This window comes from Grammomys surdaster, unplaced genomic scaffold (genome assembly GCF_004785775.1).
Source record: "Grammomys surdaster isolate TR1022 unplaced genomic scaffold, NIH_TR_1.0 165, whole genome shotgun sequence".
NCBI classification, from domain to species: Eukaryota; Metazoa; Chordata; class Mammalia; order Rodentia; family Muridae; genus Grammomys; species Grammomys surdaster.
In genome coordinates, this window is record NW_021604613.1 from 8131555 (window position 1) to 8144788 (window position 13234).

The window sequence follows — 13234 nt, forward strand, 5'->3', positions numbered from 1 at the left end:
AGATACAGATACAGATACAGATACAGATACAGATACAGATACAGATACAGAACAGGATATCGAATAGAAAGGACTAATGCAGACTTTATACATTTCCCTCCAGGATTTCACTTTGTAAGATCTAGTTCCTATGTCTTTCCATAGTGGGGAAACATCAACTGTAATGGCTAATCTTAGTTGTCAACTTTACACACATAGGAAGAAAGAACTTCAGCTGAAAAACTGTCTCCACCAGATTGGCCTATAGGCATGTCTATGTGATATTTTTCTTGACTGTTAATTGATATGGGAAGGCCAAGCCCCTCTAGACAATGCCACTTTTGAGTAAGTGGTCCAAGTAGTATAAGGTGGATGAACGTAACTCTGAAAGCAAGCCAGTATGCAGCATTCCTCTGTGATTTCTGCTTTGAGCTTCTGCCTTGAGCTCCTACCCTGGATTCCCTTGGTGATGGACTATAATTTATAGGATAAAATAAACCATTTCCTTCCGAAAGTGCTTTTGATCATGGTGTTTATCACAGCAATAGAAATGAAGCTAGAATACCAATTGTCAAAGACATCATGAAAGTCATTTTGTCAAATTTCCTCATTTTTTACAGCAAAGACTGAGGCCAGACAAAGTAGTGAGCTGAAGCAAGGGAGTGTTGTGATGTGGTACCAGGTCTCACATCCTAAACAGGTATCCTAATTTCAAGTTTAAGGTTATTCCATATGCCATGCCCTTTAGTAAATGTTAGCTGTTTATCAAGATTAAAACAATATTGTTTATAGAACGGGGCTTGACAAACTATATCAAGAAGGTAAATCTGCCAAAGCCCTGGTTTTGTAAGTAAGACTATACTGAAATGCACTGTTCTGGCTTGTGTATAGCCTATCGCTGTTAGCTGATAAAATGCTGAGGTGCATACGTGCCATAGAGAACGTATGATGGGCAAAGTCTAAAAATGTTTACTATCTTTCTCTTTATAACAAAGTGTTACCATCAGCTGTTGCTACAGAAACATGGAGGAGGGAAACACATTATTAAAATATCTAGCTTACTATAAATCTTTAATGAGACTCCCCCAGGGAGACATAAACACTCTCTGACTTGCTATGGTTGGTTACCCCTCTGCTGGGCTCTTCACATTCCAGAGGTCCCAAGTATATCAGGATCACAGAGAGCTGAAACATCAGGCAAAAAGATAGTGAGCCTGTTTTCTTTGAGATGACTGGTCGACTCTTTGAGATGGCAAAGTTGGCTCTACTGTGGATTTTCCGTTAAAGATTAGATGGTGGTCCCTAAGATTTAACTCTAAGTATTTCAATAATACTGCACTTACCAGAGTACACAAGTGTCAGCCTCTTTATACATAAATTTAGATTTTGCCTACACTGAAAATAGGTGATTCTCTCTTCCCTTGTGCTGGACAGTTTTATGTCAACTTGATGAAAGCTAAATTTATGTGAGAGTAGGAAACCTCAATTAAGAAAATACCTCCATAAGACCAGGCTGCAGGCAAGCCTGTAAGGCATTTTCTTAATTAGTGATTGGTGGGGGAGGGCCCAGCCCATTGTAGGTGAGGCCATTTCTGGACTGGTAATCCTGGGTTCTATAAGAAAGCAGGCTGAGCAAGCCTTGGAGAGCAAGCCAGTAAGTAGCACCCTCCATGGCCTCTGCATTAGCTCCTGCCTCCAGGATCCTGCCCTGTTTAAGTTCCTGTCCTGACTTCCTGTGGTGATGGTGAACTGTGATGTGGAAGTGTAAGCAAAATAAACCCTTTCCTCCCCCACTTGCCTTTTGATCATGGTGTTTCATCACCACAATAGAAACCTAATTAAGACACGTCTTTTTGCATTATAAGTTCCCAGAATGATATTTAGTAGAGGCCCTATACACATTGCTGACTTGTGACTAGAGCTCCTTGACGTTCACTGAAGGAAATTAGCATAACGTACATTGTTATTGGGCATCTGGCAGTGTGAGTAAATGTGAACCAGTTTACTTTGAGATGGTGGTACACTAATTCAATGCCATGAGCAAACTGTGCCAATCCCGAAGATATGACTCAATCTGAAACCACTGTCAAACAAGTGAGTTGGCTTAGAAAGTTCACAGTGTAGTATCTTCTAACATGGTGGACTTTGTTAAGACAATAATGACCTTACTGACTAGTTCCTCCTGTGGTTGAAGACAAGAGTATATTCTCTGAGGAGTTGAGCTGAAAAGCAAAACTCACCTCAGGAGAGAAGAAAACAAACAGCTCTTTTAGAAGCAAAAGTACATTTAACTATTAAACCTTTTATCTTTCCCTCCTCCCACTCCTCCAACCTCCATCCCCTCCTCCTCCTCCTCCTCTTCCTCCTCCTCCTCTTCCTCCTCCTCCTCTTCCTCCTCTTCCTCCTCCTCCTCCTCCACTCCAAAGCCAAGATAGTCTTTCTACTTTGGTTGTAACTCCAAATGTAGAACTGCATATTTAGGAATATGTTGTGGGATACAATTTCTATCTATGTCTAGCAATTCAGTGAAACATGTCCCAGCAGGGCATGCAGGCACGCAGCTTCTATAACGCCTTAGCAACCTCGTCCATATAAATAGTTAACATGACTCATATCACAGGGATCGTTTGTTACATTCCTGTTTTGCTGGTTAGGTTGGTTACACGGTTAAAGGCTTGGCAAGGAAACACAGAAACTCTGGACAACGGGTGTGTAGCCACATAACAGCTGCATTGGAGGGCATTTCTGAGTAAGCACAGATGTCAGTAGGGTGGCCATAGTGTCTCAAGCCCTGCCCGCTGACAAAGCATTGTACCCATCGTTGCACTGCTGGCCTGGCACATCACGAGTTAGCAGCCCCTGACATGGCTTAAAATAGTTAACTTTATTCTTCCATTCTTAACATAGCAAAAATTAACTGAAAACAAAAACCTCCAATAGGAACAGTCTGTAAAATGAGAGAAGACAATGGCCTCAGGAAGATGTCACACTATCTTCCCCCAAGCATGTCCAGGCACTCATGGCCTAGGCATTTCTGATTCTACCACAGTTCAGTTTGAATCAGAGCAGTGAGGCTTAGCTTCTGAGGCCTGAGAGTTGAGTGTGGAAATATGAGAAGACAAAATTGCTCTTGGTGGTACCAATCTAAGGCCTGGCTACAGAGCATCTTTCTTTGGCAGATAAAGATGATTCCGATGACATGGCTGCCTCCTTGAAGAGGACGAGCAGCAGCTCAAGTTCAACTGAAGCTCCACAGCTTTATAGCTCATACCTCAGTCTGGTTATGTGTGAGCCACACTGGGTAACTGATAAGCAGTGGAAAAGAAAACTATCTTAGATCATTTTCCTCCCTAGCTATTTTTTTTATCTCCCTATCCTGGGGGAATAAAGAAAGAGCTCAAAAGAAAGATGCTACACACAGGTCCCCAAACTAAAACTATCTGCATCTGCTTCTCCCTAGTCTAAGTGTGGCTTGCAAGACTGATGACTGAGGTCATCTTGACAGCTCTTTGCACATAATGAATTCATTCTTTCTTAAATAAAGGTCCCCTTCACAGAAGTGCCATGAAAACAAAAAGTGGTGGAATAATCACCTAGAAAACATTCTCTCTTGATCTAGGATATTATTTCTTCACTGTTAAGCCTGGATACCTTATCAGAACCTGTGTTTTATTATCATGTTAACATTGGTTGCTGGGATTATTAATTAACAGAAATAATACACTGAAAAATAATATGTATAGCAGTTCATTCATTATATATTATTAACTATATATAGGTAGCTCCTATGCCAACTGAGGCTCATCAGAAATGGGGCAACAAACCATTTCTCCTCACCTTCAAGCAAGGTTACTTTTTTGGTGAGGTTACCACTGCTATACTCCACTACCCTAACTTTCTAAGGCAAGATAAGCTTGGGGGAAATTCTAGTGCCTGGAACACAACTCCCAGCTCTAGCCTAATTCAACTTCTAATGACAAGACAGTGCTCAGAAACTATCTACTTTTTGTAAAAAGCCAAGGCTAACACAATATCATTTTAGTAAAGAAATAAGTTGCTCTAATGTATCTACATTAATAGGCACAAGGATGATTTTTTTATTTTATGTTTTTGTGGCTGAAGACAGACATTTCTAATAGTCTGGGCTTAATTCTACCTCAAATAGCATCTGCAATATCCTAAAGATTCCTTTACTTCTAGAACAATCTATATATTTTGTTTCAGATATATGTGCAGAAGCAGCATAAATCAAGGTTATTATTTCTGTGAAGCTGCTAATCCACACCTTTTTTTGGAAGACAAGTAAGGGCGCTGTTATTAAAACTAAATCCACTGTTCTTGATGCTTTGGTTTAAGTAGATGACTGTGTCAGATCGGAAATGAAATCATTGAGATAGCATCAACAATAACTGCAAAGTATTAACCCCTCATCAGCAGTGTAAAGTTGACACAAAATAATAATACTCTTTGTATGGCAATATTAGTATTGATTTAGACTCCTCACAAAATCAAATCTATATACTTATTCCACTGACCATAAGTGATGGAAGAGGCACATACAACTGACAATAATCTAGAGAGGTCACTCATTTAACAACAAGACAACAAGAAAACTCAAAAAGGAACAGGGTAAATCTCTCCAAATCCTGACCAAATGTTTCCACTTGCTAAACCCATTATTTTAGAACTTTTTGGACTTACAAGAAAAGATCGAGCTCTTACATAGCTTCTCTCTATATCTCATATCAGTACAGTACATTCCTCATCAACACAACTGATGGAAACACCAAGTGAGGCCTGTAGCTACACTTGATCTTATCAACTTTAGAAGCCAAGCTGCTTGTCAGTACCCGCCCATCATCTTCTCCCTCCCATCATACTCTCTGACAACAACATCTCTGAGGCAATCATTGCTTAAGTTGTTTTTCAGGAACTTGGAGCCATGTGTGTCTGTCTCAAGCCAGCGGAAGTCACCAACTGTTTACTTGAACCTCAGTAGTGTGACTTAGTTGGTGTTTTTAGATGACACCAGTGGTACCGTTTTCCTGAGCATGAATCCTGAGAAGAGGGTGACTATGTCTGCAGTGGATCCTGCCCCCATTTCCCTCTCCCACACCAGACCATGCTGTTTCTTTATCCCGTCAAGATCGTTAAACCCTATCGCTGTGCAGGCAAGTCTGTGGCTCAGGGCTCTACTTCCTTGGGAATAAACTCTCTTTTGCAAAACTTGGCCCAGTGATTGTCATAAACAGTGTCATATTAAGGAAGCAATACTGCTGTATAACTATTAACAGAATGCATTCTTTATCCGACTTCATTAGCTATCACATGATATCTCTTTTCTCCTCTACCATCTCATCTAGGAAGTGACAGGCATTTAACCATTATGTCTCTTTTCAACTACAGCTTCTCTCAAATTCCTCTTTTTGTTTGTTTGTTTGTTCTTGGTTTTAATGCCCTCAGTGATTTCCAATACTGGTAAGAGGTTCTTACAGTCTCCCTCAACTGGGAATCATCCCATGTTTTTCCTGTAGATAGTCTGTGATTACAGATTTGTGGAGGAAGTTCATATGGGTAAGGTGTTGCTCTCATGTCACTGTCAACATGACTTATGACTGAGACAATGTTTGCCAGGTTTAACAAAACAAGCCCACTCCACTACCCCCTTCTTATTGTATTATTTGGAAAAAAGTTACTATACAATCCACACGTATGAAATCCTCTTGAGTTATTTGGAGAGATTTTCCTTTCTCCCATTCATTTCATCATTTGATCAAGTATTCGGTCACTTAAAGTTACTGTTCAATATTTCTTTATTCATTTTGTAGCTGAAATTATTCCTGCTTTGGTCACTGGTTTCTGGCCTCTATCATGTCCTTGCCCTCCCTATTGATGTCAGAGACTTACACCTACAGAGAGGGCACTGACGTGATAGAGCCCAGAAACCCAGTATCAACAACTTGTGTGTAGAGAGAGTAGATGAAGGGATTGTTTCTGATAATTGAGACCACTCCCAGAACATCCTCTCTCCTTTTTCCTTTTGGTGTCACAGGAAGTAGACAAGTGACACGGGTAGGGAACACTTGATCACTAGTGGTCATCAAACAAAAAGGAACGTAGCTCTGCTTGGAAGTGGTATCAGTTCAGAATATAGCACCCCACTTCAGGATGATCGAACTCGACAAGCATCTGTGCTACTCAAGTGTATCCGTTGCTAGGGCTTCTGAAGTGGATCACCGACATCTCAGCGATCCGAGCTAGGAGTACTGGTGTACTTCTAGAGACCTGGGGCCCAGCTCTTGGGAGACTCAGGTCCTTTCATCTTGAGAGATCAAGGCCAGCCTGAACATAGCAAGACCATGTGTTCAAAAAAAAGCCTGCCTGTGGTTTTATAATAAAGGAAGGCAGCTGGAGAGAAAAACAATCTCATCCAAAGCAGACTGGTCCTGTAAGGAAATGCTTGGCATCCCTTGCATACCTGTGAAGAAGCTGACAGCACTTGCCTCTGGTTTCAACTGTGCACCTGCATCTTTAAGCAAACTAACATAAGTTTACAAGCAATTTACATATGTACATTAGTCATGGAAGGCTGAAGTCTCAGGGAAGATCAAGCCTAAGCTTTCTGTGTTCAGTCACCACCTGGAATGCTAAAAAACATTCCAAGGTAAAAAACAGGATCCAGCCAGGGGGGTTTCTTAAATCGCAGTACCATCCAAGAATACCAGAAGAAAGACTTAAGGCCTGGGCTTGGGTCTTGATTTTGCTATTCCCTAGTTCCATGGGCAGGGAGTGATGTTGGGCTTTAAACTTCCATCTACCATGTGTTGAAAGGGCCACATTGGTTGGCTATCACTACCGTGCCTCCCGACTCTTCTTCATTACTGGATATGACTGAGAGGGTGTTCATAAAGTGATCCAAACTACTGGGCTTGGCAGCTCAGGGTTGAAACCTCGCTTATAAAGAGGTGGAGACAGGACAAGTGCAGTTTTCAAGGTCTCACTGGCGTATAGACTAAGTTCAAGGCAAGCTTAAGCATTCTGTTAAGACCTTCTCTGAAAATAAAAACTAGAAAGAGGCTAGGGATGTACCTCAGGGTGCTGGGCTAGCATATATGCAAGGTCCAAAGTTCTTCAGTACAGCTGAATAAATAAATATCCAGGCCAAAAGTGTCAAACAGAACACAACCAGAGCTTAGATGACTGTGTGGTATTTTAAATTGAGTCTAGTAGCTACAAACCACAGAGCAGAGAGTCCCGAGATAGGAAGAAGGGCCCATGGGGGATGCGCCCAAGGCGATCCATTAACAAATGTTATGTCTACTAGGGTGCAGCAGATTCAGTGTCGGAGCCCCAGCCCTTCATTTCCCAACCCTTATCTAGATGAGCACACTCACGGAAGAGTCATGCTGCACGGTCTGTTTACAATAGGAGGTTATATTGGGAGGGAGGTACAAGGCCCTCCCAGTGGAAGAGAGCTGGAGGCGGGAAACAGGAGCAAAGGCCTTGGCGTGGTTGTTATGGGAGCTTCGGGAAGAGCAGCAGGGTTTGTGATTCTGAACCAGGGCTTACTTAACAAATGACACGCATTCTGCTCAGTGAGCCAGGGTGGGTGAAAAACAAGATGTAAACCGCAGTTCCTTGTTTCCTTTCTCATAAAAGTTCCATTTCCCCCTTTCAAACGATAGATGCAGGAAAAAAAGCAACAGAACTTCTCATGAGGAAAAAAATAATTATAGGTAAGAGTTACTTTAATTTAAAAAATTCTATATCAAATGATTTAAAAACCTGAGGGAGTGGGGGAGGCAAGCTGTTTAAGCATCTGAGAGCAACACTTCCTGTCAGAAGGATTTCCTGTCTTGGGAACCACAGAGATGAGGAGAAACATCCGCTCTGTGGCCACAGCCTGTGTTGCACAGACCACTTCTCTGTTCTACTTACCCTTCCTCCCCAACGAAGGTGACGTACAGTTTATTCCTCTGCAGGTCCTTTCTGGAGTAGCCCATAATCTGATTAAAAGCATCTTCTAGCAAGTGGTCTCTTCGGATAATTAACCTGTCCGTAGAGATGCAATTTGAGAAGTGCATTAAAAGATTCTTTCCTTTCCTTGTCTTTCGTGCCATCTAGTTTCTATTTTCCACAGTTAACTAGGTGAGGAGTGAAGTTGCTTAATATCATTGCTGTCTGCACTTAAATACATACCTGTCTTAAACTCTTTAACAGCAATAGTAGAAGTTACATAAAAAAATCATGAGTAAGCCTGTGGCCTGTTAAAAACTCATGAGTCCTTTCTGAGTGGCCAAGACATTTATCCCAGAAGGAAAACACACACACACAGAGTGAGAGAGCAAGAGAGAGCAAGAGAGAGCAAGAGAGAGCGAGAGAGAGAGAGAGAGAGAGAGAGAGAGAGAGAGAGAGAGAGAGAGAGAGAGCGAGAGCGAGAGAAAGAGAGAGGCAGACAGAGACAAACAGAGACAGATAAGAGACAGGCAGAGGTTTCTTACTAAAGAGAGAACAATACTATGAGGTAATACTTTAAGACTAGAATGTACCAAAGCATGGAATTCAATTACTGAATGTCCAGTGAGAACCAGGAGGGCATGTGTGTGTGTGTGTGTGTGTGTGTGTGTGTGTGTGTGTGTGTGTGTTTACAACTGTACTTAATTTAAGTTTTAAAGTAAGTGAATCTTGAGATCTTCCTAAGCGGTAGATGAAATGTATAATGCATATGGCAGTCTACTGTGATGACAACTAACACCATCCTCTACAGATATGAATCTGCCCTCATCTCAATAGTAAAGACAAAGAATTGACTAGGAGCTTGAATTTACAGAAGAAGATCTTGGTAATTCAAGTATGAGAAAAAGCATAGTTTGGAGAGATGGAATTTGTGCTGGGCTGATGTTTTTGGAGGTCCATGAAAGTTGAATTGACTAAGCAGACTCTCCTGTGCCTCTGGCAGTGAGTGTAGGGGCTGGTCCTTCCTTGAGCACTCAGGGTACATGGTGACCTTCTCTGCTAGTGAGCTCAAATAGGACTAAAGTAGGAAGAAGGGAAAGAGGTGTACATGTGGATGAAAAGAACCCTGGACAAGCAAGGGAGGTGGCTAAAGAGAGGCAGACACAATATTTATGACAGGTTTTATTGTATAAGTGAAGTTTGTTTCCCAGGACAAAATATAGCTGATCATTATTCTGCACTCATGTTGGCCCAGGAACTAGTAACATGAAGAATAAAATATTATGATAGCAATATATCTTATGAATATCAGATGGGCTAACAAAGAGATACTCCTTAGGAGAAGAAATAAACATCTTTAATTTGTCTACAGTTTTATACATTCCTAGCTTGACTGGAAATCATAAGCTTTGTAGGGCTTTATTCCTGAACAACATTTTGCATTGTTACAGTGTAATTTATAAATTCCAAAATAATAATACCCATTAAAATAAGATTCATGTGACAACCAATTTTCCAAACTCCCAACTGCTTCCTATCCATTCACCATCTATAAATCATGTGGTTTGAGTCATCTCTACTTACTTTAATTTTCCTGGGCCTTGTCCGTATCCTTTAGTTTCTAACTTCCTGTAAAAGTTCCTTAGTTTGGCTTCAAAATCTCTCTTGTAAGGGGCTGGAGCCCGGGCATTGGCACGCTGAGTACCTGTAGCAACCACAAAAGAACAACTTGGATCTATGCCCTGTTCAATCCACAACACCTTGATAAAGTATCACAAGTTAGCAAGAAAAGTGAGACACTGCTTTCAGCTTCTACATCACTCCAAAACACACACACACATACACACACACACACACACAGCCTTAACAAAGTTCAAGGAAGTGCTTAAGAAAAATCTTGTTTGTAGCTTTTGACGAAGAATAAAGATCCTGTTTAAACAGCCAAATGTGCTCACGTGGGTCTCAGATATGTCCCCCTTTCCATCCAAACCAGAATGAGTCAAGTAGAGTTATTCATGTTTAAGGATAACTATTTAGAATGGAATATCTTTGCTTGCTGTTGAAATGATATCTTAGAAACCGTACAGAAAGTTCCATGAAGCCCCCATGAAAATGGTTTTAGACTTGCATTATATTTAGGGATGATTTTAGAGATAAAATTACATTTATTTTATATTGTAGGATAAAATGATTAATATAAAAACAGAATTCATGCATAACTGTGGGAGGAATATATCTTGGAGATGCACAAAGAATAAACAATATTTATTGCATTCTTAATTTATCAAATAAACTAAAAACTATATCTATAAACTAAAAGTATTTATGCCATTCAGTGGCCAAGTGGCCAATTTATTTATTAATACAGTGTAAATATAACATCGCTTCTTCGTCTTTCCACAGAAAACTCTGTGTGTCTCAGGTGACTGAGTAGCATGTTGGGATGTTAACATCCATGGTGATGGATAGGGTAATCAGACACAGACATGACAAAAACAATGTTTCCACAAAATATTTCCCAATTCAATGAGAGAAACCAGAAAACTAATTACGGTCTTGTTTATTACACACCAGGCAAGTTCCATGAGATTTCTTTCTTTGTGTGTGTGTGTGTGTGTGTTCACGTGTGCGCAAATATGTGGGTTTTGTTGTTGTTATTTGGTTTGTTCTGCTGAGACAGGAGCTTGCTTGCTGGCCTGGATTAGCCTTGAATTTTCTATCCTCCTACCTGTGCCTCAGGAGTGCTTCAATTACAGGCTTGAGCCATTATACCTTGCAAAAATTTCTTTAGCAAATGAATTAGCCAAGATGGTTATTTATTGCTAATCTTGTGTTATATTCAACAGTGGATGTCCTGGTTGAGAAGACAGAAATAAAATATAAAATAATGAACTTTAAACTAGATGGGATACAATGTGCAAATCAGAGGAGATAAAGGTAAAGCCCTGGGCTCTATCCAGTCTCACAGGATATTTTGTTTGCTCCCTGATTAAAAAAAGAAAAGAAAAACAAGCTTTAGACTAATTGGCAGTATTTGAAAATTATTAGGAGACTTCAAGTAAAAGAAAAGCATGTTTTTCTCTTGAAAGTTATGAAAACTCTTACAACTGACATGAACCTCCTTAAGCAGATAGGCAGCTGCTTCCTTGGGCTCCGCGCCCACCATCCGCTCAGTGACTCTGGCTGCCTGACCTCCCAGGTATTTGCTTTTGAGATTAGTGGTACAGAAGATAATAGTAATGTCACAGAAAAGTAATGTGTGTGACTAGAGATTAAAATGGAAAAGGCCTCAGGGAGGATCTTAACCGGAGCCTAAGTGGTTAATTGCCAAGTCGACAGGATCAACCTCTGGGCACATCTGGGACAGAGTTTCTAGGTCTGGTTAACTGAGGTAGGAAGACCCACTCTAAATGTTAGTGGCACCATTTCAAGAGCTGGGGTCCAGGAGTGAATAAAAAGGAGAAAGAGGGCATAGTACCTGAAATCCATCCCTCTGCTGTTTGATTGAGGATGTAAAATAACCAGCCACCGCCTGCTCCGACCACCATGTCTTCCCAGACAAGGATGCACCGTATCCCTTGGAATTGTAAGCCAGAATAAACCCTTCCTCCCTTAAGTTGCTTTTTATTTAATATTTGGTCACAACAATGAGAAATTAAGTGACACAAAAACTTGTAAATAGAAAAGAATATGTATTTTATACTGGTGCAGAGCAACAAGAACTGGACTAAATATTAAAAGTGTGTTCCACAGATGGATACCCCATAACCTAGAGTATAGTGGGCATGCTGAAGAGACAAGGGGAAATTAATAAGTCAGAAGGGCTAGAGCCAATGAAAAGAGGGATTTAAAGAGAAAATGTTGTGCAGAAAATATCTTGTATCTATATGGATGTGGCACCTATCAATAACAAATCTTTGGCTCATAGCTTAGGCAGGAAATAGGAGGAGGGACATCAGGGAGGCAGAAAGGATTCTGGGATAGTGCTAGGGTGATAAGATGTGATGAGACAGACACATGATACATGAACACAGGTAACCAGCCACATGGTAGAATGTAGATTAAAAATAAATGGGTTATTTTAAATTATGATCTAGTCAGAGAAGAGCATAGCTATATAACCAAGGCATTTGTAAAAATATTTTGAGTCTGAGTCTTATTACTGGGAGCATGGGGCTGGGAGGAAGAACCAGTCTAACTTCTACAGAATGTGGAGAGGGAGCAGGGCACCTTTATGGAATGTCGAGAAAAGAAAAGGAGATAATGCGAAGTGGAATTTGACTGGAGGAATTCTCAGCGAGGGTGTAGGCAGATTAAGGAGGGTGGGAAAGAGGAAGAGAGAACGAAGGGTGGAGAATCAGTTCAGAGTTTATACAGCAATCGAGGCCTGAGGGGATAAGAACTAGTCAGGAGTGTGGTGACTCAGAGGAACACCAACCATGAGAAATACAAATTAGTACCAGTAGAAAAGCAAAGGGGGCAGGAATGGGAAGTTCTGATGATAAAAGAGCTTCTTAATAATATTGATAGGTATCATCTGATAAGCACCTGGTATATATTAGGGATAATTCACTTTCTATAGGGGAATCTTGAGAAATCCTCACAACAGAGTCTATGAAGTGGATACTAAGGTTTCCATCATGGCTTTGCTACTGAGGAAAATGAGGAAGCAGTTTCCTGTCAAATTCTATTGACCAGGGCTACTGGATGCTAAAAGCAGTGTGGGGAATGATGTCGGTGGCCAGGAACACAGGAAGCTGTGTAAATATTGAGTTGAATGTGACAGTCAATGGGTACTCTATAGACACTGAACAGGATAGCTGCAGAATCTACATAAGAGATCAGTCAAGCTGGGTGGTGGTGGCGCACGCCTTTAATCCCAGCACTTGGGAGGCAGAGGCAGGTGGACTTCTGAGTTCGAGGCCAACCTGGTCTACAGAGTGAGTTCCAGGACAGCCAGGGCTATACAGAGAAACCCTGTCTGGGGTTGCGGGGAGAGAGACAGAGACAGAGACAGAGAGAGAGAGAGAGAGAGAGCGATCAGTCAATTCCCATGGATGAATTGAGCTGGTATGCATGACACTGTGCAGGATCTGTGTCATAAGAAGACCTCTATGTGTCATCTGTATACATACATAACAGACAGGCAGACATATTGGAGCTTTAGTCACAAGACTAGCTCCTGATCAGTAATCTGTCTGGAGGTTTGTCTGTGGAGTTATAAACCTTTTGTTCAAAGCGCTAAGAGTTAAACAGATAAACTCAACCAAAAAAAAAAAAAAAAAAAAAAAAAAAAAAA

The 13234-nt window shown here is 40.9% G+C and overlaps 1 protein-coding gene across 1 annotated transcript in view; it reads right to left on the minus strand.

Annotated features, from left to right (window-relative positions):
* Positions 1-13234, minus strand: part of Hecw2 (HECT, C2 and WW domain containing E3 ubiquitin protein ligase 2) — a 203930-nt gene that overhangs the window by 33142 nt on the left and 157554 nt on the right. The window contains exons 19-20 of the mRNA XM_028765597.1: positions 9520-9640; positions 7918-8031 (exon numbers count right to left, since the gene is read on the minus strand). Of these exons, the coding sequence (XP_028621430.1) occupies positions 7918-8031; positions 9520-9640 (235 nt within the window). The remainder of the gene's footprint in view (positions 1-7917; positions 8032-9519; positions 9641-13234) is intronic.